Consider the following 27,115-nt stretch of genomic DNA (forward strand, 5'->3'; position numbering starts at 1 on the left):
TAGTACAGTCATGAGGCTTTTTGGGAATGATGCAACAAGTTTTCCACACCTTGATTTGGGGATCCTCTGCCATTCTTCCTTGCAGATCCTCTCCAGTTCCGTCAGGTTGGATGGTGAACGTTGGTGGACAGCCAATTTCAGGTCTCTCCAGAGATGCTCAATTGGGTTTAGGTCAGGGCTCTGACTGAGTCAGTCAAGATTGGTCACTGAGTTGTTCTGAAGCCACTCCTTTATTATTGTAGCTGTGTGCTTAGGGTCATTGTCTTGTTGGAAGGTGAACCTTCAGCCAACCTTCAGCTCCAGAGCATTCTGGAAGAGGTTTTCTTCCAGGATATCTATATATTTGGCTGCATTCATCTTTCCTTCATTTGCAACCAGTCGTTCTGTCCCTGCAGCTGAAAAACACCCCCATAGAATGATGCTGGCACCACCATGTTTCACTGTTGGGATTGTATTGGGCAGGTGATGAGCAGTGCCTGGTTTTCTCCACACATACCGCTTAGAATTATCACCAAAAAGTTCTATCTTCATCTGATCAGACTAGAGAATCATATTTCTCAGTCTGGGAGTCCTTCATGTGTTTTTTTGCAAACTCTATGTGGGCTTTCATGTGTCTTGCACTGAGTAGAGGCTTCCGTCGGGCCACTCTGCCATAAAGGCCCAAATGGTGGAGGGCTACAGTGGTAGTTGATTTTGTGGAACTTTCTCCCATCTCCCTACTGCATCTCTGGAGCTCAGCCACAGTGGGGTTCTTCAGTACTACTCTCACCAAGGCTCTTCTACCATGATTGCTCAGTTTGGCTGGACGGACAGGTAAAGGAAGAGTTCAGGTGGTCCAACACTTCTACCATTAAAGGATTATGGAGGCCACTGTGCTCTTAGGAACCTTGAGTATTGCAGAAATTCTTTTGTAACCTTGGCCAGATCTGTGCCTTGCCACAATTCTGTCTCTAAGCTCTTTGGGCAGTTCCTTTGACCTCATGATTCTCATTTGCTCTGACATGCACTGTGAGCTCTGAGGTCTTATATAGACAGGTGTGTGCCTTTCCTAATCAAGTCCTACCAGTTTAATTAAACACATCTGGACTCCAATGAAGTAGAACCATCTCAAGGAGGATCACAAGGAAATGGACAGCATGTGACTTAAATATGAGTGTCTTAGCAAAGGGTCTAAATACTTATGACCATGTGATATTTGTTTTACTTTTTTAATACATTTGTAAAAATTTCTACATTTCTTTTTTTTCTGTCAAGATGGGGGCAGAGTGTACATTGAGAAAAAAAATGAACTTTTTTGAATTCACCAAATGGCTGCAATGAAACAAAGAGTGAAAAATGTAAAGGGGTCTGAATACTTTCTGTACCCACTGTATCTGGCTATATGCTTCAGTTGTAACAAATACTATATTGAATGCACAACTCGCCCTATGAAAATAATAATAGACGAACATATATCTGCGGCTTTCTTAGACACTCTTACAAACTCACAGTCATCATAGGGTCTTCTCCAAACCCTTTAGAGAGGTCCACCGGGGCATTGCCAGCTCCCTACAGATGAAGTATGTAGAACGTGTAAATAGACTGATCAGAGGAGGTTTAAGGCACTGCTTACAAGAGAGGTCTTCTGGATTCTGCAACTATATGCTCATTTTCCACAGGGATTAAACTACAGGAACAATCTGACATATGTCTTATAGATGCATATTCAGGAATTTTGCACCGGTGTTGCCACCAGTGGGGGCTTATTTCTTATATTCATATTAATAACTGTGAACCACATCTTCTATTGATACTATATGTTTGGGATGCAAATATATAAAGGTTATGTCATGTGTTTATCTTTAATATGCATCTGTATCATAGTTATGTTTTAAAAAATACTTTTTGACAATGTTTATGATTTACATTAGTGCTCATGCTATAATTATGACATTTTTTCTATTGTCAGCTGTTGTGGTGAACGGAGTGACATCACTGCTCACAGCCGGGCTCCTCACACTGATATCAGTGTTTCCCGGAGCGTGCGGAGAGCGGACAGGTTTTCTCTCTCCAGGCTCTGGATGTAGCAGTGCCAGGATTGTCATGGGACCTCGTATGGATTAATATTATTATGGCACTTTACAAGTGAAAAGGGTATACATAAAAACAAGTACAACAGTCATGAACATTACAAAAACAGACTGGTACAGGAGGAGAGAGGACTCTGCCCGCCAGGGCTCACAGTCTACAGGGGATGGGTAGGGTACAGTAGGTGAGGACAGAGCTGGTTGTGCAGTGGTCTACTGGTCTGAGGGTTATTGTGGGTTTTAGGCTTGTTGGAAGAGGTGGGTCTTCGGGTTCCTTTTGAAGGTTTCCACAGTAGATGAGAGTCTGATATGCTGGGGTAGAGTGTTCCAGAGTATGGGAGACACAGGAGAAATCTTGCATGCAATTGTGGGAAGAAGAGATAAGAGGGGTATAAAGGAGATCTTGTGAGGATCTGAGGTTGCATGCAGGTAGGTACCGGGAGACTAGGTCACAGATGTATGGAGGAGACAGGTTGTGGACGGCTTACTTCGAATCTGTAAAGGTGTTTTGAGAGTTAATAAAGGGATGAAAGAGGGTGTGTGTATTTGATTTCAAATAAAGGACTTTTTTTCAGTGTTTGTGTTTTACTTTTTTCACTTACAGGGTTAGTAACGGGTGGGGGGGGAGGGGGTGTCTCAGACGCCTCCCATTACTAATTTAGGGCTTGATGGCAGCTGGTAAATCACGGCCGTCACTGACCCCTTATATCACCCAGATTGCCACTGGACCAGGGCAATCGGAATGGGCCAGGTAGAGCCTGGCATTGTCGCATCTAATGGATGTGACAATTATGGACAGCTGTAGGCTGGTATTTTTAGGCTGGGGGGCAATAACCATGGTGCCTCCTCTCCTGATAATACCAGCGCCCACCTGTCTGCTTTACCGTGGCTGGATCTCAAAAATGAGGGGGGACCCTACGTTTTTTTTTCCTCCTCAATTTTGATATCCAGCCATGGTAAAGCTCACAGGTGAGGGTTGCAGGCTACTGCTGTGGTGTTTTACCCACACTGGGTATCATAATATGGCGGGAGCCTACATTTTTTTAATTTATTTCTTTTTACACTACTATACAGCAACGTGACTGCAACCAATCACAGATGCAGACAGAGTGGGGGGGCGTGTATGGCTGTCTGCAGCCAATCAGAGACCATGGCACAGAGGGTGGGCAGGGGAAGCATTGAATATTCATGAACCTTAATTAGCAGACCCGGAAGAGAATCTGACTGCAGAATACATGATATACTTTACAATATATCATGTATGCTCTCTATGAATATGGCCACAGATTACACAAAAAAGCAGGTTTTAAACTGAAAAGTTTACTATTTGAACTACCTAACTTTACATGGCATAATTAGTTCAGAAATTGCAGAGAATACAGAAGATATCAGCATGATCAATGACACTGTTACAGATAAAAAACGTACATGTTACCAGAGGAAATCTTGTTCTAGTCACATTTATTTGTATATTTATGACATACACACAATATACTACGTTTATGCATCATGATTAGTACGCTTTATATGCTGCTCACAAACTATCCAAGCACGCAGTAATCCTTGTAAGAAACAGATCTATAAATATAGCTGTATAATTGACAAGCAAGTGTGCACATTTAGTATCGCACTCTTAATGTTTGAGATAATCTCTTTTGTTGTAATCCCCTCTTTATTTCCTCATCATGCATGGCCTGAAGGTGACTAAACACAGATATAAATGCCTCTGCTTCCAATAAATGGGATATTTGGGTAAATTAAACCTTAGGGCGGGTACAATAATAGCAAGCATTAAAAGGGTCACCTAATTTTAAGGTTATAGGAACCTTAGTTACAGACAATTACAGAAAGAGCTGTGTCAGCAGTGTACAGAATTTCTATGTGGTATGATACACTAATTTCTGTTCTAGCCCATTAAATTATGTAACTGTACATATAATACATAAATGGCAAAAATGAAAGAGAATCTATCAGCAAGTTTTTGCCATGGAATCTGACAGCAATATAAAGACAGATTCCCTGATTCCAGTGATGTATCATTTACTGGACTGCTTGGTGTACTTTTACTAAAATCCCTGTTTTATCCATTGCAGAATGATGTGCTGTGTATAACTCAGCTCACACCCGTGACTGGCAACTACCTGTGTACACTGTGCATTGTTAGTAAACTGCCAATCACTGGTGGGGTTGAGGTTTAACAGATTAGCTGGTCTGGTATGCATGTGAGACCTAATCCGGGCAGTGAATCTCCTGCTGATAAAACACTGATTGCATCAAAACTTCAACATATAACCTAATAAGTAACATCACTGGAATCAGGATCTCTGTCTCTACATCATGGTGCTCTCAGAATAAATAGCAAAAACCTAACAACAGATTTCCAGTTCAGTAAAGTGAAATTAAACTCTTGCTACTGTTATGTGATTGGATGATTTAAATTAGAAATAAATCAATTAAATTATTGATTTTGCAATTACAATGTCACTTATGTCATATATCCCAATAAAAAAAATAAACATAATTTCCACATGGGTAACAACATGTAAAAAAAAAAGCTTTGTGCTATAGCGTGACTGTCTTTAATAGCCCTCTCATCACTTTGTAGCTGATCAGGTGTTGATTTTCTTTTGGAGGGTAGCAAGCTCCTCGTTCTGTCACATATGAGTAAGGGAATCTTAGCACCCATAGACCGTCAGCTGGCAGAATAATTTCCTGTTTTTCGGGATAAAAAATAGGACATGGAAGTGGTCCTGGCTGCACCTAGAAATAAAAGCAAATAAACCTTAGTGCCCATTACTGTCATAGTCATAGCAGACATCCCGGCTCACCCACGGGCTGGGGCCATTACCACAGCGGATCAGCAAGGCTGCAGTCAGTCCCCGCCAATGTTCCATTAATAACATTCTATGTAGCATGCCTTTCCTCCAAATACTCACCTCATACGACAGTAGCTACACGAACCCTGCCCTACATAGTCTGTCTCTAGACAGTGAACCTTGGCTGTGTGCACACCATTGCGCTTTTGTCACAAACTGACGCCAGCAAAGTCAATGAGAATCCTGACGCATCATGCACACATTGAGTACTTTCTTATTTAGTGCAGAAAATAACTGCAACATGTCAATTCTTTCAGCGTTTTTTGCAGCCACATTCACTTCAATTTGAAAAACGCAGGTAACAGGCACAAAAACGGGTGTTTTGCCGCTGCATTTTTCCTGCCAACAGATGCAGAAGTGGTGCAGACATTTCTACAACCAAATACACAACATGTGCGCATATGGGAGCCTCTCAGCACAGAATGACTATTCAAACTAAGCACAAACACTGTATATGTACACCTTCCCACCTGCTTGTCTTCCATCTATCTTCCCTTTTCCACCTCTATAAAGCTGTCAAAAGAGAGGGAGAAGGGTGGAAATAAAAGAGAAAACAAGCAGGTGCACTTAAATGATGGCCACACCATGATGCACCGAGTGTCTGACTTGGTTTGATCAGTCATTCGTCATTCTGTACTTGCAGAGTCACTTTAAAGCTGGGGCCACACGGGGATTACTGCGATCCCCTCGCATGACACTCAGCTCACACTGGCAGTACAGCAGAGCCGAGTGTCATGCAAGTGTCTCTGCCACTGAGCTCCAATCATGCGAGCGGACCTCAGCTGCGGGGCGCACCGGCACGGAGGAGGGGAGGGAGGGATTTATCTCCCTCTCTCCTCCGTAGCCGGCTATTACCATTCTCGCCCTGCACTCACAGTACACCGATGTACTGCGAGTGCAGTGCGATTTTTCTCTTGCCCCATAGACTTGAATGGGTGCAAGAGAATCTAGGATCACATTGCACCCGCAGCATGCTGCGATTGTTTTCTCGGTCCGATTAGGGCTGAGAAAATAAATCGGTCATGTGTGCTGACACACAGGCTAATATTGGCCCGAGTGGAATGCGATGTTTTATCGCACTCCACTCGCACCGATTTTCATGCCGTGTGGCTTAGGCCTAAAGCGGTCAGTAAGCTGCCATTTCACATATCAATGACGGGAGGGCCTATTTAATTGTCGCCTCAGAGAACAGATTTTGCCAAGTTGTGAATTAAACAGTTATTCCCATCTCCAAGAACCTATCCCAGTAACAGAACAAGAAGATGCTGCTTGTTAGAGATAAGGGGGAGAACATAATACGTATAAGTATGGTACGGATAGTGGCCAATCCACACAAGTAACATGAGGGTGTTAGCACCTAGTGAAAAAGGAAATTACTTGTACACCAAGTGCTCCTAAAAGTGCAATATGGGATAAAGCTAAAGAGAAAACTACACTAGGGTAAATGCGGCCATATTTGAGATAGGGGTGCTTAGCAGTAAGTCATAAAAGCCATGTGAATCAATAAACAGGATCCTACTATAGAGCAAGAGATAATAGAGATATTTACTCTTAGCTCGTCGGTAAGACTTTTTTTTTTTTGTACCCAAATCTAAACATTGTACAACTTCCACTTTCTACTTATCCCACCTGTAATTAAAGGGGTATTCCCATCTCCAAGATCCTATTCCAATATGTAGTAGGTGTAATAATTATATTACAAAGATACCTACAATTAGAAAAAGAGAATTTTGTTTACTTACCGTAAATTCTTTTTCTTATAGTTCCGACATGGGAGACCCAGACCATGGGTGTATAGCTTCTGCCTCCGGAGGACACACAAAGTACTACACTTAAAAGTGTAGCTCCTCCCTCCGAGCATATACACCCCCTGGATGACAGAATCCAACCAGTTTAGTGCAAAAGCTGAAGGAGGACATCCACCCATAAGTAGATATAGAGTAAAACCCGGAATAACCGGAACCTCTGTCTACAACAACAGCCGGTGAAAACACACGGAACAAGAACTGCCAACAGGCAACAGGGAGGGTGCTGGGTCTCCCATGTCGGAACTATAAGAAAAAGAATTTACGGTAAGTAAACAAAATTCTCTTTTTCTTCATCGTTCTTTATGGGAGACCCAGACCATGGGACGTCTCAAAGCAGTCCATGGGTGGGAAAAAACAGAAAGCTGAGAAGTAGGCAAAACCTAACTTCACAAATGGGCGACAGCCGCCTGAAGGATGCGTCTGCCCAAGCTCGCATCTGCCGAAGCATGAGCATGCACTTGGTAGTGCTTCGAAAAGGTATGCAGACTGGACCAAGTGGCAGCCTGACAGACCTGCTGAACCGTAGCCTGGTGCCTAAAAGCCCAAGAGGCACCGACAGCTCTGGTCGAGTGCGCTTTAATCCCCGGCGGGGGAGGCACCTGAGAACACTGGTAGGCATCCGAAATGGTCGACCTAATCCAACGGGCTAAGGTCGGCTTAGAAGCAGAGAGGCCCTTACGCCGACCTGTGGTTAGCACAAAAAGAGAGGTGCACCGCCTAAGAGCAGCGGTGCGTGGCACATAGATCCGGAGCGCCCGCACCAAATCTAAAGTATGCAATGCTTTCTCAAAGCGATGCACAGGGGCCGGACAAAGGGAGGGCAATGAAATGTCCTGGTTAAGGTGGAAAGGAGATACCACCTTAGGGAGAAAATCCGGCGTCGGACGGAGAACCACCTTGTCTTGGTGAAAAACCAAAAAGGGTGACTCCGAAGAGAGCGCAGCCAAATCAGAGACTCTCCTGAGAGAAGTTATGGCCACCAGAAAAACCACTTTCTGGGAAAGTCGAAACAAGGGAACCTCCCCAAGAGGCTCAGAGGGGGGTTTCTGTAAGGCCGTGAGGACCAGATTAAGGTCCCAGGGATCCAAGGGCCTCCGATAAGGAGGAATGATGTGAGATGCGCCCTGCATGAAGGTGCGCACCTGAGCCAGCCGGGCGATACGCCGCTGGAACAACACTGAAAGAGCCGAGACCTGTCCCTTGAGGGAATTGAGGGATAGTCCTAGCTGCAGACCGGACTGTAGAAAAGACAGGATGGTCGGCAAGTAAAAAGGCCAAGGAGCATGGCCGGACGAACGACACCAGGACAGGAAAATTCTCCAAGTCCTGTGGTAAATCCTGGCCGAGGAAGACTTCCGAGCCTGAGTCATAGTGGAGATGACCTCGGAAGGAATGCCTGAAGCCGTCAGGATCCAGGACTCAAGAGCCACGCCGTCAACCTGAGGGCCGCAGAATTCTGGCGGAAAAACGGACCTTGTGAGAGAAGGTCTGGGCGGTCCGGGAGACGCCACGGCACTTCCACGGACAGACGGAGCAGGTCTGGGTACCAAGCTCGTCTTGGCCAGTCTGGAGAAATGATTATGACCCGACGGCCCTCCATTCTGATCTTGCGCAGGACTCTGGGCAAGAGAGCTAGGGGAGGAAACACATAGGCTAGACGGAACTGGGACCAATCCTGAACCAGCGCGTCCGCTGCCAAGGCCTGAGGATCGTGGGAGCGAGCCACGTAAACCGGGACCTTGTTGTTGTGCCGGGATGCCATGAGATCCACTTCCGGAGTGCCCCACTTGCGGCAGATTGACCGAAACACCGCCGGATGCAGGGCCCACTCGCCGCTGTCCACGGTTTGACGGCTGAGATAATCTGCCTCCCAGTTTTCTACGCCTGGGATGTGGACTGCGGATATGGTGGACTTGGAGTCCTCCGTCCACTGAAGGATGCGTTGTACCTCCAACATTGCCAGGCGGCTGCGAGTCCCGCCCTGGTGATTGATGTAGGCAACCGCTGTCGCGTTGTCTGACTGGACTCGAATGTTCTTGCCCGCCAACTGGTGGTGAAAGGCTTTGAGAGCTAGGAGCACAGCTCTGATTTCCAGAATATTGATCGAGAGGGCTGATTCGGACGGAGTCCAAGTGCCCTGTGCTCGGTGGTGGAGAAACACTGCTCCCCAGCCGGACAGACTGGCGTCCGTGGTGAGAATTACCCAAGACGGGATCAGAAAAGAGCGTCCCTGGGATAGAGAGAGGGGCCGAAGCCACCACTGAAGAGAGCTCTTGGTCTGTGGCGACAGAGTCACTAGCCTGTGCAAGGAAGAGGTCCGCTTGTCCCAACAGCGGAGAATGTCCAGCTGCAGAGGAAGCAGATGGAACTGGGCAAAGGGAACCGCTTCCATTGACGCCACCATCTGACCCAGCACCTGCATGAGGTGCCTGATGGAATGACGGTGGGCCCGCAACAGAGAGCGCACCGCCCAATGAAGGGACTGCTGTTTGACTAAGGGCAGCTTGACAAGTGCCGGCAGAGTCTCGAATTGCATCCCTAGGTACGTGAGTTTCTGGGTCGGGGTCAGAGTGGACTTTGGCAGATTGACAAGCCACCCGAATTGGACAAGCGTGGCAAGAGTGAGCGAGACACTCCGCTGACAGTCTGCACTGGATGAAGCCTTGACTAGAAGGTCGTCCAAGTAAGGAATCACTGCCAACCCCTGGAGGTGCAGAACCGCAACCACTGCTGCCATGACCTTGGTGAATACTCGAGGGGCCGTGGCTAGCCCAAAGGGGAGAGCCACGAATTGGAAGTGTTCCTCCCCGATTGCAAAACGGAGCCAACGCTGGTGTGAAACTGCAATTGGCACATGCAAATAGGCATCTTTGATGTCGATGGATGCAAGAAAATCTCCCTGGGTCATTGAGGCAATGACTGATCGCAGAGATTCCATGCGAAAGTGCCGCACCTGAACATGATTGTTGAGAAGCTTGAGATCCAGGATGGGCCGGAAGGAACCGTCCTTTTTGGGGACTAGGAAGAGGTTTGAGTAGAAACCTCTGAACCGTTCCCGAGCGGGAACCGGTACAATCACTCCGTTGGCCTGCAAGGATGCCACGGCCTGTGAGAAGGCGGCGGCCTTGGAGCAGGGGGGAGTGGACAGAAAAAATCTGTTTGGCGGGCTGGAAGAAAATTCTATCCTGTAGCCGTGGGAGATGATATCCCGCACCCACTGGTCGGAGACGTGTTGAAACCACACGTCGCCAAAGTGGGAGACCCTGCCACCGACTAAGGACGTTGCTGGCGCGGCCCGATAGTCAAGAGGAGGCTGCCTTGGTGGCAGCGGCTCCTCCGTTCTTCTGAGGACGAGGCTTCGTGCGCCAGTTGGGTTTTCGATCCTTAGCTGAGTTAGTGGACGAGGCTGAGGGCTTAGAGGAGGACCAGTTAGAGGACCGAAAGGACCGAAATCTCGACTGGTTCCTGCCCTGGACAGGTTTTCTGGTTTTAGTTTGTGGCAAGGAAGTACTCTTCCCGCCAGTAGCTTCCTTAATGATTTCATCCAGTTGTTCACCGAACAGCCGGGTCCCAGAAAAAGGGAGCCCAGCTAGAAACTTCTTGGAAGCAGCGTCTGCTTTCTACTCACGAAGCCACAAGATCCTACGGATCGCGAGGGAATTAGCGGAGGCTACCGCTGTGCGGTGAGACGCCTCCAAAATGGCAGACATAGCATAGGATGAAAAAGCCGAAGCTTGGGAAGTTAAGGCAACCATTTCGGGCATAGAGTCCCTAGTGAGGGAGTGCATCTCCGCCAGAGAAGCAGAGATGGCCTGAAGAGCCCACACTGCTGCAAAGGACGGGGAGAAAGAGGCCCCTGCCGCTTCATATACAGATTTGGCCAGAAGGTCAACCTGGCGGTCAGTGGAGTCCTTAAGAGAGGTGCCATCCGCCACAGACACAACTGTCCGGGCTGAGATTCTAGACACCGGAGGATCTACCTTTGGTGACTGAGCCCACTCCTTGACCACCTCAGGTGGAAAAGGAAAACGGTCATCAGAGGTACGCTTAGGAAAGCGTTTGTCAGGGCAGGCCCTGGGTTTGGTCACAGTGGCCTGAAAACTGGAGTGGTTAAAAAACGTACTCCTTGCTCTCTTAGGTGAGGTAAACTGGTGTTTTTCTACCAAAGAAGCTTGTTCGTCTGACACTGGTGGATTAAGGTCCAGTACGGAGTTAATGGACGCAATCAAGTCCCTAACATCCGCATCACCTTCAGATAGATCAATGGGGTACATAGACGTAGCGTCTGAGCCCACAGTAAAGGCATCCTCCTCGCCTTGCGATTCAGCACGTGAATCAGAGCCGTGGGACGAGGAAGGAGAAGAGTCCCTGCGTCTCCGTTTAGGAGGACGGGGTCTGGGATCAGATGAAACATACTCTGTGAGCTCTGCAGAGCGAGTCGGAGCAGCAGAGGCACCCTGAGAAGGGGGCTGATGCATGGTTAGCAGAGTCCGTGACAGCTGTCCCATGGAGTCGGCAAAGGACTGGGAGATAGCTTTAGAAAATGATGCTACCCAAGTCGGAGGTTCAGCCACCGGGGCTGGAGCAGCCGGAGGGACCACTGGGGAGACTCCAGGCTGAGGCACCACCACGTTAGAGCAGGCATCACAGTGTGGATATGTGCTCGGTTCGGGCAGTATGAGCTTACATGCAGTGCATATAGCGTAAAGCTTTGCAGCCTTGCTCCTAGTGACAGACATGCTGCTGAGGTGGAGGCTCTGTAGTAAAGAATTCACTCAGAAAGACCCCCAGAGAGTGTATAAAAGTCCACAACCAGAGGTTGTGGCTTACCAGGCCGTTTTTGTGTGCCCTCCGGATTCCCAGCTTGGACCCCCAGACAGCTTGCAGAGCTGCAGCAGCCAGCGCCGATCAGTGTGAAAACGCTGAGAAAATGGCGCTGGAGTGAGGAGGGGGGGCGGGGGTTAATCCAAGAGCGGGAACCGGAGGGCTAAGGAGAACTACAGGGGAGGGAAACATCTCCCCAGAGAGGAGTGTCCTCCCCTCTGCTGAACGGCCGGTGGGCGGCGCCGCACTGTCCCCCTGCATGACTGACATGCAGGGGAAGAGAAACGAAAGTAGGCCGCGGCCGAAGCCGGGGCCTAAATTTATCCATGTGGCCGACGAGCAGGCACCCTCGGCGCGGTTCTCAGGAAAAAAAACAGAGAACCGGCCGGAAATCACAGCAAAGGAACCCCTGGTGCCGCCATGCTCAAATAACACACTCTCCCCACACAAGGAACCCCTGAATAACGTCTCATATACTTAGCTTTTTGAGACGCAGGGCCATGTCCCTGAGGGATGAGCGCTCCGTCCAGCAGGGGCCTGAAAGGGCTGCGGATGGAGACCGGTCTCCTGCAGAGCAGTGAGAACCGTGAAGGCTCCCACTTCAAGCCAGAGCCCGAGGGGATGGTGAAGGAGCGCGGCATGGAAGGCTCCTGCCTTGAGATCAACCTTAACAGCACCGCCGACACAGTGGGGTGAGAAGGGACATGCCGGGAGTCCAGGATGGACCCGCTTTTCTTCCAATTCTTTAATTAAAAATCAAAAATCAAAAGAGGATGCATGTGTGTGTGTGTGACCTCCTGAACACAAAGCATTGAACTGGTTGGATTCTGTCATCCAGGGGGTGTATATGCTCGGAGGGAGGAGCTACACTTTTTAGTGTAGTACTTTGTGTGTCCTCCGGAGGCAGAAGCTATACACCCATGGTCTGGGTCTCCCATAAGGAACGATGAAGAAATGTAGTATAGTTCTCCTGATTACCTAAGGACTTACCTCATGTGCAGGGTATTACAGTAGCTTAGGTAGCAAAGGTTACACCCATTAGCAACTGTCACTATGAGTGGTCAAAACCATGGATACCTTAGCTACTGTAATGCCCTGCATATGAGGTAAGCGACATAGCTAATCAGGAGAACCAGAACCATTTCTAATTGGAGGGATTTGCTGTTATTCTTATTATTACACCTACTACATAATGGAATGGGATCTTGAAGTTGGCAATACTCCTGTAAAGGGAACCAATCACCAGGATTTTCGTATATAAGCTAAAGCCAGTGCTATACTGGCACTATCAGGCTGATTCTATACATACAATTAATGGTCAGCTCGGATGTTTAGGCTTTCAAAACCAAGAAAGTAAAGTTTAAAACAAATCGGCAGCTTCTTGAGTGGCAGTTGCAATGGAGCAGATAATATATTCATAGTTAGCCCCTCCCTCTGTTAGAATTAGCATAAGTATTATACAAACGATTCACTTTGTTGCAGGACCTGTGTGAGGTCATACCCATGTGACCAGAAGGGGCGGGGGCTCAGCCAACAAAGCTGGATACCAGGTCACATAGATATGACCTTACCACAAGTCCTGCAACAAAGTGAATCGTTTGTATAATACTTATGCTAATTCTAACAGAGGGAGGGGATAACTATGAATACAGTACAGACCAAAAGTTTGGACACACCTCATTCAGAGTTTTCTTTATTTTCATGTCTCTGAAAATTCATAGTTTGGATGCCTTCAATGTGAATCTACAATTTTCAGAGTCATGAAAATAAAGAAAACTCTTTGAATGAGAAGGTGTGTCCAAACGTTTGGTCTGTACTGTGTATTATCTGCTACATTGCAACTGCCACTCAACAAGCAGCTCATTTTATAAACTTTACTTTTTTGGATTTTAAGACAAACATCTAAGCTGCCCACTAAAGGTATGTAGAGAATCAGTCTGATAGTGCCAGTATAGCAGTGGCTTTAGGTTATATACTAAAATCCTGGTGATTAGTTCCCTTTAAGTGCTCCAAAAGGAGAGTATTTTAGGGACCTTACCTGAGGGGTCATTATAAGTTGTAAAGGTGCATCAGGAACGACAATAAACAGTCTCATAAGCTGAGCATAATGAGGTTTAAGGCCTCGTCCTTGGGATGGCGACAACATATACAGAGGCATGTCAGAGTTGAGGGCTTTAACTGCTGATTCCTTAGGTCCGTTGCCTAGAACTTTCATCATTTTATCAGGCCCTGAGCACATGAATCTACGCCCTCGTGAATCCTCATACTCAAATCCAACAAATGCCCTTGCAACATCATCCCTCCTACGACCTCTTCCAATTGTTGCTCCACTTCTTTTGCCAGGTATTGACTTATTTGGAGCCGGCCAAGAATTGCTGTCCAGGTCCCCTTCATCTTCTGGTTTTGTACGAATGACAATGTCCCAAGGCATCAGATAATTGGTTCCTGGAATAAATCCTAGATGATCTAACCCAGTGTGAAAGTTATAAGATTTAGCGGGACCAAGTTTTATTAGTGACCAGCTTGAAAATTTAGGAAGAAGGCCTTTTGGACAGTTTGAATGCATCATACCAGGCAGATATTCCACCGTGGATGCCTGACGATCCACTAAGCTGGGCCTTTTTTCACCCTTTTCTTCTGCTGCCTGTCCTGGAGCATCAGCATTATCTCCTTGTGCTTGGGGTTCAGCTGGGTATGTTCCAAGGCTATCAGTGGACTGGCCCAGACTAAGTGCAAGACTCAGACTCGTACTTTCACCCTGTGTTTGAGGTTCCTTGTCTTTCATCTTCTCCCCTTCGACATCCCCTTCTTGATCAGTACAAGGTGCCTCATTCTTGGCAGGAGCAGGGTCAGGTGTGCTTGGCTCAAATACTGGAAAATTAATGTGCTCCAGCTTTCCACAGCATTTCTCTTCAAGCATCTGTGAAATATTACAAAAACAGGAGAAACATTATGCAAATAAATTGCGCTTTGATGCTACTTTTGAAGGGTACTTTTTATGAGTGTCAATTATTACAACCTAAATGTGCATAGAGACTGCTTTCTCCAAGTTGCTAGTCTGTGAGTCTTACTGCACCCCTGACACACTGAGACCGCTCTACCCTTTATCAGCGTGCTTGGGGGTGGAAGAATAGAGCTACACTCACGCTGTGAATGCAAGACTCGCAAAGCACTTGTAGAACCTTAAAGGGAACCAATTATCAGGATTTTCGTATATACCCTAAAGCAAGTGCTATACCGCCACTACCGTGCTGATTCTCTACATACGTACATAGCTCTACACAGGTCCTGCAAGTCAATAATTAAATTGATTGTATCATACTTATACTAATTCTAACAGGGGGAGGGGATAACTCTGAATGCCCCCCAGATATTATCTGATTCTCAGCTGCTGTCACTCAAGAAGCTGATGATTATATAAACTTTACTTTCTTAGATTTGAAAACCCAAACATCTGAGCTGACCACTACAGGTATGTATAGAATCAGCCTGATAGTGCCAGTATAGCACTGGCTTTAGCTTATATACGAAAATCCTGGTGATTGGTTCCCTTTAAAGCACAACCAATATTAACCCCTTTCCATACACCTCCTTTAATGGCATCTATCTTATAAATACAGTACTTTGTTATAGTTTTTTTTTACTACTTGTAATTTTGTCTATTTCTTACTATTTTTAACTATATAAAACCTAATTATATTTAACAGATATTATTCTGTTTTAGTACAACACAAAAGGCCAATCTGTGTTGCAAAAAAAAAAAAGTTAAAAAAATAAAAACATTGCCTATAGAAATTGATTTGAAAAGATGACATTCTGATGTGGATTTTAAGACTCTGCTTAAAAAAGGCATTGAAGGGAACCTATGATGTCATTTTGACCTCCAAACCAAACTAATCCCACTATTTAGTAACACAGCAGGTAGCTCAGCCAATGTAACAGTCCTGCTTCTAGTTTGGTGGATATACACATTATCATGGACCAGTCAAGTGATGTGGCTATACTAATGCTCACTGGGGTTTGATTTCTAGAAGCTATGCCCTTGAGGGGTTAGGATATCAATTGACCCCTTAACGACCCATGACGTACTAGATACGTCATGGATCGTGCTCCGGTAAGCCCCGCCCCCTGCCGCCGGCGGGCGGCAGCGAGACGCGCACATATCAGCTGTTATCAACAGCTGATATGTGTGCCTGCTAGCCGCGGGTGGAATCGCTTCCACCCCCGGCCATTAACCCCTTACATTTCGCTGCCAAAGTCTTGGCAGCGATATGTACATGGGCGCCGCCATGACAGTGACTTACCCCGCCCCCGCCGGAAGTCACGTGACATGATCACGTGACTTTCGGCGGTTGCCATGGTAGCACAGGGTCATGTGATGACGCCTGTGGCTAACATGAGTCACTTCCTCTCAATGCCGGAATACAGCCGGCATTGAAAGTGAAGCAGCAAATCTGCAGTTCTCAGCTCTGTAGCTGAGATCTCCAGATAGTGCAAAGTGATCGGATTGCTGATCGCAATAGCCCCCTAGGGGGACTAGTAAAATAAAAAAAAAAAAAGTAAAAAAAAAAAGTTTTAAAAAATTAAAAAAAAATAAAAAAACCTAAAAGTTCAAATCACCCCTCTTTCACTCCATTGAAAATTAAAGGGTTAAAAAAATAAAAAATACACACATATTTGGTATCGCCGCGTTCAGAAATGCCCGATCTATCAAAATATAAAATCAATGAATCTGATCAGTAAACGGCGTAGCGGCAAAAAAATTCCAAACGCCAAAATTACGTTTTTTGGTCGCCGCAAATTTTGCGCAAAATGCAATAACAGGCGATCAAAACGTAGCATCTGCGCAAAAATGGTACCGTTAAGAACGTCAGGTCAAGACGCAAAAAATAAGCCATCACTGAGCCTCAGATCCTGAAAAATGAGAACGCTACGGGTTTTGGAAAATGGCGCAAAACGTGCGCCACGTTTTTCGGACAAGCTTGTGAATTTTTTTTAACCCCTTAGATACAAGTAAACCTATACATGTTTGGTGTCTACAAACTCGCACCGACCTGAGGCATCATACCCACACATCAGTTTTACCATATAGTGAACACGGTGAATAAAATATCCCAAAAACTATTGTACAATCCCACTTTTTTTGCAATTTTTCCGCACTTGGAATTTTTTTGCCGTTTTCCAGTACACTATATGGTAAAACTTATGGTTTCATTTAAAAGTACAACTCATCCCGCAAAAAACAAGCCCTCATATGGCAAGATTGATGGAAAAATAAAAAAGTTACGCCTCTCGGAAGAAGGGGAGCAAAAAACAAAAACGCAAAAACGGAAAGTGCCAGGGGGCTGAAGGGGTTAAACCCCAAAGTGGCGTGATTTCAGCCATAGCATATTGACTGTTATATGAAAAGATGTCATCACACAAAACTAGAAGAGGGACTGTAACCCATGCTGAGCAGCCACATTTTTTATTTTTTCTGCCAAAGAGCAAGATGGCTTAAGTCACACATTTCGAAGATCCTGGAAAATACTCTAATTGAGGGTAGGGCAGTTTAGGTGGTCAAAACTATTAGCAGGCCTAGTTTAAACAAAACCTGTTATCAGCAGCCACACATGTATTCACACTTCTGAATCCTCATAGTGGGCGCAGAGCATGCTGTCAGGATGTTCTGGCAGCGATGGTGACAGTCACGCAATGTATACAGTTTGCAGACTCTCGGACACATTCCGACTGCATATGCAACACAATTGTATGTAGTGAGGACACGCACATCTGATCGGAATGTGGCCCGGAATCTATGAATCTTATACTTTCGGTCACGTGACTGCCCACTCTCACCACCGACACCGGAGAATCCTAACAGTGTGCTGTTCGTGTGCTGTGAGTATTCAAGAATCGGTAGTCACAGAGTTAAGGTCCAGTCACACTAAACAACTTACCAGCGATCCCAACAACGATAGGGATCGCTGGTAAGTTGCTAGGAGGTTGCTGGAAAGAGATGTCACACTGCGACGCTCCAGCGATCCCACCAGCAACCTGACCTGGCAGGGATCGCTGGAGCGTCGCTACACGAGTTGCTGGTGAGCTGTCACACAGGCAGATCTCACCAGCAACCAGTGACCAGCCCCCAGCGCCGCGTGGAAGATGCTGCGCTTGGTAACTAAGGTAAATATCGGGTAACCAACCCGATATTTACCTTGGTTACCAGCGCACGCAGCTACACGTGCAGAGAGCAGGGAGCAGCGCACATTGAGCGCTGGCTCCCTGCTCTCCTAGTTACAGCACACATCGGGTTAATTACCCGATGTGTGCTGCAGCTAAATGTGCACAGAGCAGTGAGCAGCGCACACCGGGTGCAGCTGCACAGGGTACATATATAGGGTATAGAGTACAGGGTGCAGCTGCACAGAGCAGGGAGCAGCGCACACCGCTTAGCGCTGGCTCCTTGCTCTCCTAGTTACAGCACACATCGGGTTAATTACCCGATGTGTACTGCAGCTAAATGTGCACAGAGCAGGGAGCAGCGCACAATGCTTAGCGCTGGCTCCCTGCTCTCCTAGCTACAGCACACATCGGGTTAATTAACCCGATGTGTCCTGCAGCTACATGTGCACAGAGCAGGAGCCGGCACTGACAGTGAGAGCGGAGGAGGCTGGTAACAAAGGTAAATATCGGGTAACCAAGGACAGGGCTTCTTGGTTACCCGATGTTTACTGTGGTTACCAGCCTCCGCAGAAGCCGGCTCCTGCTGCCTGCACATTTAGTTGTTGCTGTCTCGCTGTCACACACAGCGATCTGTGCTTCACAGCGGGACAGCAACAACTAAAAAATGGCCCAGGACATTCAGCAACAACCAACGACCTCACAGCAGGGGCCAGGTTGTTGCTGGATGTCACACACAGCAACATCGCTAGCAACATCGCTGCTACGTCACAAAAGTTGTTCGTTAGCAGCGATGTTGCTTAGTGTGACGGGGTCTTTACTGTGGTCTTTTAGCAGACTATTACACAGTACCTGGTAGAAATCATAGTTTGCACTCTTGATGTCAAATGGATCCTCACGAGGTGCCTGCTTTCTTCCACAATTACAGTTTCCAGTAGACCGTGCACGGCTGTTATGGTACAAAATAGGTGGATTTCTGTCTGGCTCAATTTTTTCACCTGAAATTATAAAAAATAAAAAAAGTTATTTAATTTTTTGAAAGAATTTATTACGTTTCAAGTAGTGATGAGCGAGCACTACCATGCTCGAGTGCTTGAAACAAGCAGGTTTGAAAGCCTGGACAGAAGCAACTTGAGTACCAGGCTTAATGGAAGTCAATGGGAAACTCAAGCACTTTTCTGGAAGGTCTTCTGGAAAAATGTTCAAGGTTCCCATTGACTGCTATTACACTTGGTACTTGAGTACCACCTGTCAAAGTGACCGACTGCTTGTTACAAGTACCAAGCCCCCGAGCATGGTAGTGCTCACTCATCACTAGTTTCGAGTGCGGAGAACCCGAGCATGGTAGTGCTCACTCATCACTAGTTACAAGTACCGAGCACTGAAGCATGGTAGTGCTCACTAATCACTAGCTACAAGTACCGAGCACCGAAGCATGGTAGTGCTCACTCATCACTAGTTACGAGTACGGAGCACCCGAGCATGGTAGTGCTCACTCATTACGAGTACTGAGCACCTGTACATGGTAGTGCTCACTCATCACTAGTTACGAGTGTGGAGCACCTGTACATGGTAGTGCTCACTCATCACTAGCTACGAGTACTGAGCACCCGACCAAGGTAGTGCTCACTAATCACTAGTTACGAGTAGTGAGCACCTGTGCATGGTAGCGCTCACTCATCCCTAGTTACGAGTACCGAGCACCTGAGCATGTTAGTGCTCGCTCATCACTAGTTACAAGTACCAAGCACCTGAGCATGTTAGTGCTCGCTCATCACTAGTTACAAGTACCAAGCACCTGAGCATGTTAGTGCTCGCTCATCACTAGTTACAAGTACCGAGCACCTGAGCATGGTAGTGCTCACTCATCACTAGTTACGAGAAAAAAGCCCCCAAGCATGGTAGTGCTCACTCATCACTAGTTACGAGAAAAAAGCCCCCAAGCATGTTAGTGCTCGCTCATCACTAGTACCGAGTACCCGAGCATGGTAGTGCTTACTCATCACTAGTTATGAGTACCGAGCATGGTAGTGCTCACTCATCACTAGTTACGAGTACCAAGCCCTAGAGTATGTTAGTGCTCGCTCATCACTAGTTACAAGTACCGAGCACCTGAGCATGGTAGTGCTCGATCATCACTATTTACTAGTACCGAGCAACCGAGCATGGTAGTGCCCGCTCATCACTAGTTCCAAGCCTTCCAATGACTGTAAAATTATGTGAGTATATAATAGCCAAAATGCTGACAATAGAAACAACATATGGGAATATTGGTAGAAGTTTTAAGTGAATAATAAGCGCTGCGGAATATGTTAAGCGCTGCGGAATATGTTGGCGCTATAGAAATAAAACTTTATTATTAATAATTTTTCATTGCTTAAAGAAACAGGAGAAAGTGGGGATATTCATTGCAACCTGTATATTTAAAAGTCTTATTTCTTGATGATTTAAATGTGAAATGTTTTTTGAAACCTCAGAAAACTGCTTCAAAGACATTTTATAACAAAGTGTTAATCCAATGAACACTACAGTCACTTGAGGCACTGTCCCAAAATGTATATTCTAAAACTGAACAGAAATGCAGTGCAGTAAAAAGTCCCTTATAAATATTCAATGTTACCTAAGGTTAAATGAGTCCTTCCATAAAATTATGTAGACTAAAGAAAAAAAAACTAACTAATAATTATGGCTTGGCATTCCTAACTTGCTGATGGTAAAGTTGATGAGGACAGCCTGACATTTATCTCAGATGATCAGTGTCTACCCTGTGGTCATGTTGCCAGTATCTTTAGAAATAACACCATACACCGGGGGGATGCACATGATGATAAACATAGTGCAGGGTTACAGTCCGGCTATGCTGAGGCCGGGCTCACTGCTTTTCTCTACTTGCAGGCACATGGGGAAAGTCTGGATGCTGGTTAGACTTTCAGGCAGTATAAAAGGGGCGACACCAGGGAAAGATGGAGGAGTGGATGGGTCAGGGTGACTCATTTTTCAATAAAGATGCATAGAAGTGCAGTAAGTTGATACTATATGTACATTTTACCACTTCTGATCTAATGACCTCATTAACACCATTACCTGCTTTTGGAAGCAAGTGGAATTTGTGGACACAGTGCTGGTCTGTCAGACTCCTTTCCTCACAAAGTTGGTGTCCACTGCTCCAGAATTTGTAGCAATCCTCATTGAGATGTATGGCATATTTCTGGAATGCTGGCCCACGTGCATGCTGGCTGTACACTCTAAGTGCCTGTGCCAGCTGGTTCTTATGGACCGTGGTGGTGTAGTTATGGGGCAGGTTAGACTGGTAGGCGCTGTGGGCCATTGGTAGGGCTTTCTGACATCGGTTTTCGGAAAACTTGGTATCTGCATCCAAATAGCCTTCTAGTACTTTCATATTAGCCAGCAGTTTGGGTGGATAGCCCCCTGGAAAGGCTGGAGGGTCATCATCTTTATTCTCTATGATCACCTCATACAACTTTAGAGCCACGTTAGCCCATTTCTGATAAGTGGGTAGCTCAAAGTGGGAGGGCTGTGGGTTCCTGCCCACACTGTCATCAAAACCCTTCTTGGTGAGCACCAGCTCCACATGTTGAAAGAGAAATTCACGTAGGGTGCAGTCCACCAGCTGCCCAGAAAGGCCAGAGCTGCTCTCTGCCGTGAAGGACAGCTGCTGGCGGCTGTGCCTCATCATCTGGTAGCGCCGGGGCCCAGAGATGCTTCCAATGGTGGCTTCAGTGTCCCTTACCGTGCAGTTGTGCCGCAGACTATCCAGCAGCATACCTATGGGGTCATCATCCTGTTCCGCCACAATGTACACAAAGGCCTGGTTGGCAGGCACAGTAAACAGGCAATTGATGCTCTGGTTGGTAAGGACACGGCTTTTGCGGAAGATGCGGTAGATCTGGTCCTCCAGGGCATGCTGCAGCCTTCTCTTGGGTGAATGCTTCTTGGGCTTCTCCGTGGCGGTCTGACCAGCTCCCCGGCCGGGCTCCACGCCCCGCAGAGCTCCATTCAGCTGGAAGACAAAGAGCAGGCGTGGGGGGCAAGGGCGAGCGTTCAGCTTCCACTCCAGCCCCACAGGGCACTCCTTGAGCGCCGGCTTTAGCGATGGCAGGAGCTTCTGGCGCACACTGTCCAGTGCCCGGAACAGCTTCTCATAGGCGATGTCAAAGCAGCAGGCTGGGTGCAGGAGCAGCAGGAGGTGGCTCACAGAGAACAGGTACAGCATGTGCATGCAGTGCAGCTTCTCCTCGTCCTTCCACCACTCATGGGCCTCTGCATGGGAGACCCCGCGCCCCAGCTCCTCACATGCCCTCGCCAGCTGCCCAGTGTCACTGATGCCAGTCAGCACCACATACAGCACGCGAGACTCCTGCTCATAGTACGTCTGGAACACACTGCGCTCCCGGGCCTGCTCCGGCAGCGGCTGGAAAAGGGGGAAGACGTGGCGGTCACACAGGGAGTTCACCAGGCAGCCCTTGTCCCAGCCCCCCTGCAGCAGCGCCGTCTTCCCGAACACCCCGACCACGCACACCTCATCCTCCTTCCACGTCGGCTCTGAGCCCAACAGCTCCCGCAGCAGCGAGGAGCCACAGGCCGGCGTCTTCATGGTCCCTCCGCGATGACAGCTGGGGACACAATTGCAGGTTGGACACTCATGGTGTCACAAATGTAAACGTCCGGCTGGGAACAAGAACGGAGCACAATCATTCCACTAAACATTATGACCGGAATCTGTGCGGAGCGCCCTCTAGCGGCCGGCACTGGTCAGCACATACTATATGGAGGGCACACATTTCAGGCACACAGCTGGCATCCTTATATTAGCACTGGTGCCCTCTAGCGGCCGGCACTGGTCAGCACATACTATATGGAGGGCACACATTTCAGGCACACATTTCATGCACACAGCTGGCATCCTTATATTAGCACTGGTGCCCTCTAGCGGCCCGCACTGGTCAGCACATACTATATGGAGGGCACACATTTCAGGCACACAGCTGGCATCCTTATATTAGCACTGGTGCCCTCTGGCGGCCGTCACTGGTCAGCAGATACTATATGTTGCCTTGGAGTAACCCTAGACTCTGCTGTATCCTTCAAGCCACACATCCAAGCCCTCTTCACCTCATGCAGACTACAACTCAAAAATATCTCCCGGATCTGTGCTTTCCTTAACGAAGATTCAGCAAAAACATTAGTGCATGCCCTCATCATCTCCCGCCTTGACTACTGCAACCTCCTGCTCTCTGGTCTCCCTTCCAACACTCTTGCACCCCTCCAATCTATCCTAAACTCTGCGGCCCGCTTAATCCACCTCTCCCCTCGCTATTCCCCAGCCTCGCCACTCTGCCAATCCCTTCACTGGCTTCCCATCGCCCAACAACGCCTGTTCAAAACATTAACCATGTCATACAAAGCCATCCACGTCCTGTCTCCTCCTTACATCTGTGTCCTAGTCTCCCGGTACCTACCTGCACGCAACCTCAGATCCTCACAAGATCTCATTCTCTACTCCTCTCTTATCTCCTCTTCCCACAATCGCATACAAGATTTCTCCCGTGCCTCCCCCATACTCTGGAACACTCTACCTCAGCATATCAGACTCTCCCCTACCGTGGAAAGCTTCAAGAGGAACCTGAAGACCTATCTCTTCCAACAAGCCTACAAACTACAATAACCCTCAGTCCAGTACACCACTGCCCAACCAGCTCTGTCCTCACCTATTGTACCATCACCCATTCCCTATAGACTGTGAGCCCTCGCGGGCAGGGTCCGGTCTCCTCCTATACCAGTCTGTTTTGTATTGTTAATGATTGTTGTATGTATACCCTCTTTCACTTGTAAAGCGCCATGGAATAAATGGTGCTATAATAATAAATAATAATAATAATATGGAGGGCACTCATTTCAGGCACACAGCTGGTATCCTTATATTAGCACTGGTGCCCTCTGGCGGCCGTCACTGGTCAGCACATACTATATGGAAGGTACACATTTCAGGCACACAGCTGGCATTGTTATATTAGCACTGGTGGTCTCTAGTGGCCGTCACTGGTCAGCACATACTATAAGGGGGTACACATTTCAGGCACACAGCTGGCATCTTTATATTACCACTAGTGCACGCTGGCTCCTATCATTGGTCAGCACATATTAAATGGAGAGCACATATTTTAATCACACAGATGGAATCAGATGATAGAAGACGGCAAGTTAGAAGGCGAACTTGTGAGGATCAGAGTTTGCGTGCAGGTAGGTACCAGGAGACTAGGTCACAGATGTAAGGAGGAGACAGGTTGTGGATGGCTTTGTATGTGTCACGCTCCCCGGTCCACGTGCTGCGCTCCCCGGTCCCCGTGCTGCGCTCCCCGGTTCCTGTGGCACGTTCCCCGGTTCTCGACGGCGCGCTCCGCTCACCACTCCCGCTCCCGGTCCTCCTGCTCCCTCTCCCTCGCCGGTATCCTCCAGGCGTTCTTGCTCCAGGCGCCCCTCTGCATCGCAGGACACTCTGCCCGGCACTCCTGCTTCCTCGGCGCCGCTTCCTTCCCTGGTCTCAGGCACTCAGGCCTCGCGCATGCGCGTTAGGGCGCGCGCGCGGTCATTGACCCTTTCTTAAAGGGCCAGCGTCCAGAAACAGGATATTGGCTTGCAGGTACAGGGTATAAGAGGATTCTTCTTCCAGGTGGGCGGGGCCTGTTCTACATGTTTAGTAAGCTAGGAGTTCAGGTCCCCCTTTGCCTTGTCTTGTATTAACCCTTGTCTGTCTCGCAGAGCCCGTCCTGCCACGCCATCCGGTCCTAACCACGACTGCTGCGTAATTCCTGTCGGAGGGTTGTCGGCTGAGGACTCCACCATCTTCTTCAGTCTGGACACGGCTCTGATCCCCAACACCACATGGTGACCTCCGTCCTCTTGTCCAGCTGGATCCGGTTCCACCTGTCATCTCCACCCGGCACCGGAACCAGAGCCTTGTTGTTGGGACTACCATCTGGACCCTTGTGACCTCAGGGACATCTTCCTTCCTCCTTCCAGAATGGACTGTGCCCACACTGCTAGTGCTTCGGCTACCGTGCATCAAGGCCCTCTGACGGGGTGACCGGACAGTCCCTGTATAGGGGTTAGCTCCGGGTTGCTCCGCTGGAGGAGTCCGGTGCACGGCCCAGCGTTTCCACCACCAGGACCTTACAGTATGTCATGGGTAGGGTTTTCATCTGGAGTATTTGGCCAATGAGAAGGCAGTGAAGGGATTGGCAGAGTGGAGAGGCCGAGGAATAGCGGTGGATTAGTTGGGAAGCAGAGTTTAGGGTACATTGAAGGAGTGCAAGAGTGCTAGAAGGGAGGTCACAGAGCACGAGGTTGCAGAAGTCCAGGTGGGAGATGATGAAGGCATGCACTAGTGTTTTTGCAGATTCTTGGTTAAGGAATGTACGGATCCGTGAAATATTTTTGATTTGGAGTCAGCAGGAGGTGGAAAGGGTTTGGAGATGTGGTTTGAAAGAGAAAACAGAGTCAAGGGTTACCCTGAGGCAGTGAGCTTGCAGGACTACGGAGAGTGAGCAGCCATTGACTTTGATGGTTAGATCGGTAGTGGGAAATCGTGTGAGATGGACGTAAGATGATGAATTCTGTGTGGTCCAAGTTAAGTTTTAGAAATCGAGCAGAGAAAAATGATGAAAGAGCGGACAGGCATTGTGTGATTCTGGTTAGTAATGAGTTGATATCGGGTCCAGAGAGCTAGATCTGTGTGTCGTCAGCATAAAGATGACACTGAAAGCTATAGGACTCGATGAGCCGTCCCAGTCCAAAGGTGTAGATGGGAAGAGGTCCAAGAACTGAACCTTGGGGGACACTGACAGATAGGGAGGTGAGTTGAGGATGTGGTGTGTGAGTGGGAGATGCTGAACGTTCAGTCAGTTAGGTATGAGGAGATCCAAGATAGGACCAAGTTTGTAATACCAAGAAATGAGAGAATCTGTAATAGGCGGGAATAGTCCACTGTGTTGAAGGCAGAGGACAGGTCCAGGAGGAGGAGGACATAGTAATGTTGCTTGGCTTTGGTGGTTAGTAGGTCATTGGTGACTTTAGTTAGTGCAGTTTCAGTTGAATGATGAGGTTAGAAGCCAGATTGTAACCCTTCAAAGAGGGAGCAGGAGATATGGGAGAACAGTTCAAGATGGACATGGTGTTCCAGTAGTTTTGAGGCATAGGGGAGGAGTGGTATGGGGAGATAGATAGACACAGAGGCTGGGTCAAGGGAGGGCTTTTTTAGGATGGGTGAGATCAAGGCATGTATAAAGCATGAGGGGAAGACACCAGTTGTTAGTGATAGGTTGGGATGAAAACTATGGTGAGGTTGGGATTGAGGTGGGACAGGAGAAGGACAAGTGCACAGGTGGTGAGGTGTGATCTGGAGAGTAAAGAGGAAAGTTTCTCTTTTGCAATGGCAGAGAAGCTGGTTTTGGAGGAAGAGGGCTGAGTGGTTATGAGGAGGAGCTTTGCAGACTGTATGGCTAATCTTTCTATGATGTTGTCAATCTTCTGCTTGAAGAATGAGGCAAAGTCTTCAGCTCAGTTGAGAGGAGAGGGTGGAGGTCCTGGGGAATGGAGGAGAGATTGGAAAGTGTTGAATTGCTCTTAGGATTGTGAGACAGGGAGGGTGTGAGAGATGAGAAGTAGGTTTGTTTTGCAGCAGTGAATGTGGACTTGAAATTGGTGAGGGTCTGTTTGTGTGCAATGAGTGCTCTTTGGAATGGAATCTAGTTACAAGTACTGAGCACGGTAGTGCTCGCTCATCACTACTCAGCAAATAATATTTGGAGGGTACTCATTTCAATCACACAGCTGGCATCTTTATATTATCATAGGTGCCCACTGGGGGATGTCACTGTTGTGAACATACTATATGAAGGGTAGACATTTCAGTCACACAGCTGGCATTCTTATTACCATTGGCACTCTCTGGCAGCTGTCACTGTTCAGTATATTGTAATGGAGGGCAGACATTTCAATCTCACAGCTGGCATCCATATATTACCCCTCTTCATAGATAAAAAATTATGTCACTTCACAGGATATAGAACAAAAAAAAATTGTTTCCATATTAGATCCCCCTAGTGTTATTATTGGGGGTGCACTAACTGGCATTATGAGATGTGGACAATATTTCATGACCACCTCCTGTTCCTGATTAAGATCTTAAATTTACAGTGGACTTGTTAGAGGTGATCTCTTTTCACAGGAAAACTGCATTAAGATACAACTGGTGAATTGCTATTAAACTAATGTTTTGTATATATAGGAGAGGGCTTGAATTGTCTTTTGAATATATTATCTATACTCCATTAAATTTTTATTTTTTTGGTTTTTCTAA

General features: G+C 47.4%; 1 protein-coding gene across 1 annotated transcript; it reads right to left on the reverse strand.

Moving 5' to 3' along the window:
• Positions 1-3,370: 3,370 nt before the first annotated feature.
• SMG8 (SMG8 nonsense mediated mRNA decay factor) lies at positions 3,371-22,431 on the reverse strand. The gene is made up of 4 exons (XM_075336297.1): positions 20,821-22,431; positions 18,589-18,734; positions 13,613-14,494; positions 3,371-4,826 (listed from the first exon to the last, which is right to left on the reverse strand). The coding sequence occupies exons 1-4, from the start codon at positions 22,349-22,351 to the stop codon at positions 4,629-4,631; spliced, it is 2,757 nt and encodes a 918-aa protein (XP_075192412.1). The 5' UTR covers positions 22,352-22,431; the 3' UTR covers positions 3,371-4,628.
• Positions 22,432-27,115: the final 4,684 nt, after the last annotated feature.

Source organism: Anomaloglossus baeobatrachus, chromosome 2, assembly GCF_048569485.1.
Source record: "Anomaloglossus baeobatrachus isolate aAnoBae1 chromosome 2, aAnoBae1.hap1, whole genome shotgun sequence".
Lineage (NCBI taxonomy): Eukaryota > Metazoa > Chordata > Amphibia > Anura > Aromobatidae > Anomaloglossus > Anomaloglossus baeobatrachus.